Source organism: Seriola dumerili, unplaced genomic scaffold (assembly GCF_002260705.1).
Source record: "Seriola dumerili isolate Sdu_G_001 unplaced genomic scaffold, Sdu_1.0 BDQW01000068.1, whole genome shotgun sequence".
Lineage (NCBI taxonomy): Eukaryota > Metazoa > Chordata > Actinopteri > Carangiformes > Carangidae > Seriola > Seriola dumerili.
In genome coordinates, this window is record NW_019174323.1 from 1,297,186 (window position 1) to 1,303,570 (window position 6,385).

General features: G+C 43.1%; 1 protein-coding gene across 1 annotated transcript; it reads right to left on the reverse strand.

The window, feature by feature from the left end:
• Positions 1 to 393: 393 nt before the first annotated feature.
• kcnj2 (potassium voltage-gated channel subfamily J member 2) lies at positions 394 to 2,686 on the reverse strand. Its single transcript, XM_022742660.1, has one exon. The coding sequence runs from the start codon at positions 2,495 to 2,497 to the stop codon at positions 1,214 to 1,216; it is 1,284 nt and encodes a 427-aa protein (XP_022598381.1). The 5' UTR covers positions 2,498 to 2,686; the 3' UTR covers positions 394 to 1,213.
• Between the last annotated feature and the right edge of the window lie 3,699 nt (positions 2,687 to 6,385).

Genomic DNA, 6,385 nt, shown 5'->3' on the forward strand with positions numbered 1-6,385 from the left:
GCTGACACCGAAAACCTTCCAAACATCAGTAGAGCACTATCCAAATTAATGTTTTGATGCAGCAAACACCAGAGATGTCATGAGTCTTTGACACTTTGGTTGATTTATACATCGTCACTTTCCCCATTTTTGACTTTTCAGATTAAGGCTTGATGAAGTGGCTCAAGATAAGGATGATCAACATTAACAAAAAATGATAAACTGTACACACGTTCTTGAAAAACAAACCTCATTAAAACTCCCTAAACGTTCTACTTCTCTGTACCAAATCTAATCAGGTGTTGTTTTTAAGAAACACATAACTATGATAATAATACTCTTTGGTATTTTTATCAACCATGAAAAAAAAAAAAAAAAAAAAAAAAAAAAAAAAAAAAAGAAAAGAAGCAACATCATAGCAGCACTTTTAAGAACATTCAGATTCTCATATTACCCCGGTCTCGGTTCAAATTAATGATTTCTGTCAGTTTGATGCTGTTAATACTACCCTGCTCTTTCTCTTGACGTGAGCAGGCATGTTTCTATCTGTCTGACCAGCAACGAACAGTTTCTCAGATCAACAACTGCAAAGGATCAAGCAGAAGATCAGAAATTCAGTGCTGTAAAGTTCAACCTTTCTTGCAGACAGAAGGTTTTTGGTGCAATTTATTTAGACTTGTTGGATGCCTGCTATGAGACCAGCTCATGAACAAATACTCTACCTGTACCTTCTTTGTTCCAGACATCTACTTTTCGTGTACTCTTTGGTTCTAGTGTGTCAAAATGAAAGCATCTTCAAGGGCTTTTTGTTTAACTTCCACTAACTTCTAGCAGCACTAGAGAACATAATCTATAAAAATATAAAAATCCACCTTTCTAAAAGCACAATGTTCTTGCTGGACAGAGAAACGGAGACATGCCTGCATTTTTTTCAAGTCATCTCAACTTCCGTCCTCTCTGTCCTCTTGCAGTCACCAGAAACTGAGCACACATTCATGGGGACTTCATGGAGAATTCATCCTGCAATATGCACATGGTTTGTAGTGCTGTGTTTTGTCATACTGTATGTAGTCAATGTTCAGACTCTTACATACAAAGTCCTAAACCTTGCCGCTTCCCACAGCAGTACCGTTCGGCTTCTCCTCTACCCAAGGCCCAGCTCGGCTCGTTGTGCCTTTTGGAGCAGAGAGGTGATTTAAAAAAATCTCTCAAGTGAGGTTTGAGGTCTGACCAGTCATATTTCTGATTCTCGTCTCAGAGGCCGAGGCTCTAGCGGCACCGTGGCTTGGCTGTGTTCAGTCTCTGAGATGTTGTCTGTCTGGGTGCCGTCAGGCCCAACGCTGCCCCCGTTCCCCTCGTCCGTGTCCTCTTTGTTCTCCAGTGCCATCTCGTTTTCGTAGCAGAAGGAGTTGGAGTTTGAGAGAATGTATTTTTTCTCTGCGAGGTCTCTGGCGCTGCACAGAGGGGTGCTTGGCACCTCGTATGTCTTATGGAAGCGGGAGTAGTCCACTTTGTAGTAGTTTTTCTCCTCAAAGAGCACAGGCTCGAATCGGTGGCCCCAGAGGATCTCGCTTGCGACGTAGGAGCTGCGGCACTGTGTGGTCATGGCTGTTGCCTCGACCATTCCCTCAAGGATGACCACGATTTCAAATTCGGAGTTCTCCAGGTCCTGTTTGCTCATATCATAGAAGGGGCTGTCCTCGTCAATCTCGTGGACGATGGTGATTGGGGAGACCAGGAAGATGCGGTCGACTCCGCTGTCAAAGCCCACATCTATGTCCATCTGGTCAAGGGGGATGTACTCTCCCTCCGCTGTCGTCCGGGATTTCAGAAGTTGCGCCCGCACATGCGCCTCTACCAGGTGGCTCTTCCTTAAATTGCCCACACGCCACATCAGGCAGAGCTTGTTGTCCCTCATGGCCACCGTGGCATTATGGCTGAAAACCAAAGTTTCATTCCTCTTCTTGGGCTTTGCCATTTTTGCCATGACAGCACCAATTATGAAAGCATCAATAATGCAGCCCACAATGCTTTGGAAAACCACCATGAAGACAGCAACAGGGCACTCGTCTGTCACGTATCTGTAGCCGTAACCAATAGTTGTTTGAGTCTCAATGGAGAACAGGAAGGCAGCGGTGAAACTGCTCACGTTGGAGACACACTTCTGGGTGTCACTCTCTAAGTCCCCATGGAAGATGGCCACCAGCCAGAAGACGCAGCCGAAGAACAGCCACGACAGGAGAAAGGCTAGGCAGAAGATGATGAACATCCACCTCCAGCGGATGTCCACACATGTAGTGAAGATGTCAGCCAAGTACCGCTGACCTTTCTCGCTCACATTGATGAACTGCACATTGCAGTGACCGTCTTTCTTTACAAATCTGCTCTGCGGCTGGTGCCTCGTGTGCACCTTGCTCTTGCCATTGCCGTAGCCGTTGGGTACTGCCATAGTGGCAAGCTTCATGCCGTCCTCCTCTGATGACACAATGCTGTAGCGGCTGGCTCGCACGCTTCCCATCACCTCAGTCTGGGAGGGTTGTGCTGCTTCTGCTTTGGAAAACAGTCTGAGTTTCTGGAAGAAGCGTTGGAGAAACAGTTTTGAAACACTTTTGGGGGACCAACTCAGAGACGAAATGGTGACAAAATGAGGCGGGCTGAAGGACGCCTCTTCAGCCTCACTGGCCCCTAGATGGAGTGCAACAAGAGGAGGATGAAGTGGTCACTCCTCTTTCTTCATCTGACTGGACCTCATCAAGTTCATCTGCTACAAGAAAACAGAAACAGAGGATGTCCGTTAGAGAAACCAGTTCCAGATAAATCAGATACACTTTATCAAATCACAATCAGGGCTATTAATGACAATATCATCAAAAGAATAAAAGAATGCTTCAACATTTGAGCAGTTACTTGTTCAACATAAGCTATCAGTAACTTGTCAGAGCTGATAACTTCATCCCTGCTGAGGCAGATGTGCGTGCAGCCTGAGAAAAACCATCAAAAACTTTATACCAAGAGTAAGAAAAGCTCGTCTCCCTGTGCCAACAATATTTCATCCAGTTATGACAAACAACAACAGTGATATTTAACCCTGATCTAACATTTCAACTTCCACTGAGAGAGGCCACACAGTAATTGCACTCAGGTCCCGTTATTGGTCATTTACAAAGTTGACTTGTTTTTCTTGGCTGCCCTGCACTGACCTGATCATTTCTTGCTGGATTGTGGGTTACAGCGTTTCTGCGAGATCCCATGGACGGATGGTTTTGCACCAGCAATGGATTATGTTAAAAACTTAAACTGAGAAAGTTCAGATCTGCAGATCCTTTTTCTTACTTTATCAACTTCATCTTTAAAATGATATACTGCAGAAGCTGAAAATGCACCATAAGTTAGATAAACTGAACCAAAGCAACATCCAATCATGCATTATTAATGCACATTTTCAGATGTAATGCCTCTTATTATTAAGAAAGATGGAGGAAAATTTGCATGTGCAACTTAATATTTAAGTAAATTATCAGCATCCACCTTCTAGAATTACTATCATTGCAAATAACACTTTATGGAGCAGTTTCATGCATAAACAACTGCATTTTTTCAACTTTCATCTGTGCAGAACAGATGCAGGTTATATCCTCTTCATCTGTTGTTTCACAGAAGCTTGTGTGAGCTTCATCTTTGTGCAAGAGATGCACAGCTTGTTGACTCTCAGAGTCCTCTGGGATTTTTTCTCTCTGCTGTAATAATGGCTGCGCTCTGAGGATTCTCCCGGCACAACTACAACACCGCTAATTAGTTTTGGCTGTCCTAGCAACAAAGTATAAACCAACCTGCGTACAGTGGTCTCCCTTTTTATTTTTTGCTGGGATGAATTTCTGTCTAAGGCAGGAGAGTTTTAAGATGAGAAAGAAGCTGGTGGTGAAAGTTTCCTCAGGGGTAGAGGGTCAGTCAGTCTCACACTCAGATTAAATATGTAAATACATCTGATGTGACCACAGCTGCAACTCAGACTCTGGTTTCATGTTTGCAAAAAGCAAAAGTGGCTGATGCAATTTGTAAGACTTGTACATAAATACCACATAAAAGAGTTTCAAGTTCCAAAATGACTCCAAGTACCATCCAGTGTACATGCACTGTTCCTAAATACAGAGGAAACTTTATCACTAAGACATGTGTAAGCTTTCCTCGGATGATGCCGGATATGTAAACTGTTTAATAAACATTGCAGCAGGTTTTCATCATTTTCCTAAAATGAATCACATGAAGCTAAATCTGCACTTCTGTTTTCAGAGTAAGTAGAACTCTGAGAGAGAGGGAAACTGAAAGAGAGTGGACAAAAAATCCTAAATAAATAACACAATAATAATGATTATTAATATATTATTATGATCTAGTCTTGAGATGTAAGCAGTTTTATTGAACAGTATCTGACTGTAAGGAGACAGACAGAGCTGCCCTCAGAATGCACCAAATGCCAGGGACAAATGTTAACAGGTGCTGAGGGAAAAAGGGAACTGACTTCTGATGCAATCATCCACACACACACACACACATACATTCTCTCTCTTCTCTCTCTCTCACACACACACACATACACACACACACCCCTCAAACTGAGACACACGTTTCATTTCCAGCTCAGACCATCAGAAAATTAGAACTTTTATCATATAAAGCCCTAAAATATGAAGCGAGACGAAATGTGACCTGATAAAGTGAAACTTTTTGGCGGGTCATCTGACAGCAGCTGTGGCAGCAGAAGTGGTGCGTAAAAGCCAGGAAGTCGGCGCGTCATGGAGAATAAAAGTTGAGGCTATCGGCGCTTAATGAGCGGTCGATTGCCAAAAGATAACGGCTCTGACATTGCGTGGAGGGCTTATTACAGGAATCACATTTATATGAAAGTTTAAGAGGAATGGATCTATCAAAAGGAGAGGCTCAAACTCAGTTTCCTCTACCTGTTGCTCATTTGAAGACCGGCTGGAATCAGCTTGGTGAAATATAATCCAGACGTTTCTTGGCCCCCGCGATCCCCGGCGTCGTTTCCGCGCGCTTGTTATTTATTTTGGCCGAACAAGATCAAGCGTGAAACTTCCCTCATGTCTCTGGAGAACCGGTCTCGAATAATGTGCTTCGCAGTGAGTTCCCCCAAAGCGTTTTTAAACAGCACGCACCGGCACGGCCCGCCCCCAAGCTCCGCGCCCGGCCAATGGAAGAGGGGAGGGGAGAACGCACAGTGCAGCAGGCGCAATTGTAGTGTGTGTGTGTGTGTGTGTGTGTGTGTGTGTGTGTGTGTGTGTGTGTGTGTGTGTGTGTGTGTGTGTATTTGTATGTATGCGCGCGCGTGTGTGTGCGTGTGTCTTCTTTTGTGAGTGTGTGTGATTTTTGTGTTTGAGCGATGCGACTGACAACACAACACAACATGGAAGTAATGGAGAGCAATTTGACACTAATTGGCCGATGACATTGTGAATCTCAGTTACGGGTCAAATAAAACGGGAGGAGGCAAGTCAAGGATTTAAATCAAAACTGAAATAGAAACAAAAATAAATGTAATAAAAGCATTAATTAATTTTTCCCTTATTAAATCTGGACAACATTGGTAGACTTTTGATGTATGTTGAAATGAAAAATGTTTGTATGTAGGTGCAAAAAAGTTCCCCAATAAAGGAAAGTGATCAGCTACAACTTTTAACACCTGTGACACAAGTTTTTTTTTTTTATTCTTTTAAAGCTTCTTTTTTCCCTGAGATCCATCAAACCAATAATTTATCTTCTCACTGCAGAGGCATTACAATTTTGTGCAAAAAAAAAAAAGTGACTGTTCCTGTTCCCACCTGTTGTCGACCGTGTGCAACCCATCACGCTCATTTTTGTGATACCCGTTGTTTTTATAGATCTTATTTTTTAATGTGGGTATGGAAAAAGTGGTCTGTTGGAAAGAATGACTCACTCAATAAAGGCCTACATGCCTGTATTATGATATGACTGTCTTTCTCCACTGAGCTATCAAGTTGCTTCGGATGTTTAGACTATGCATCTGTTGCCCTATAATTTTAGGTCAGGCTGTAGCTGTGTTGTCTTAGTGCCATTGACTAAATCATTCTTCCTGCTTACTAATTCATGATAAACATTAACCCACAACTGCGGGTTTTTCAAAAAGACTTTTGAACTCCTTGTCTCCCCCCCATCCCCCCCGCAGTGAGTCTTATTTTTAGTTGTGGTTATTTATAGCAGCACATATATTTAGCCCAGACCACCTGTGTCAGTGAACTGTGCGCGTTGTGTGTGTTTGCTTTCCATGCCCAATTTCCAGCAATAAAGAGAGCGATGCATGCAGTAGCCCAGTGCTGCGTGTGGACCACAAGGTGGAGAACTGGAGACTGGAATTAACCAGTGATTGTCT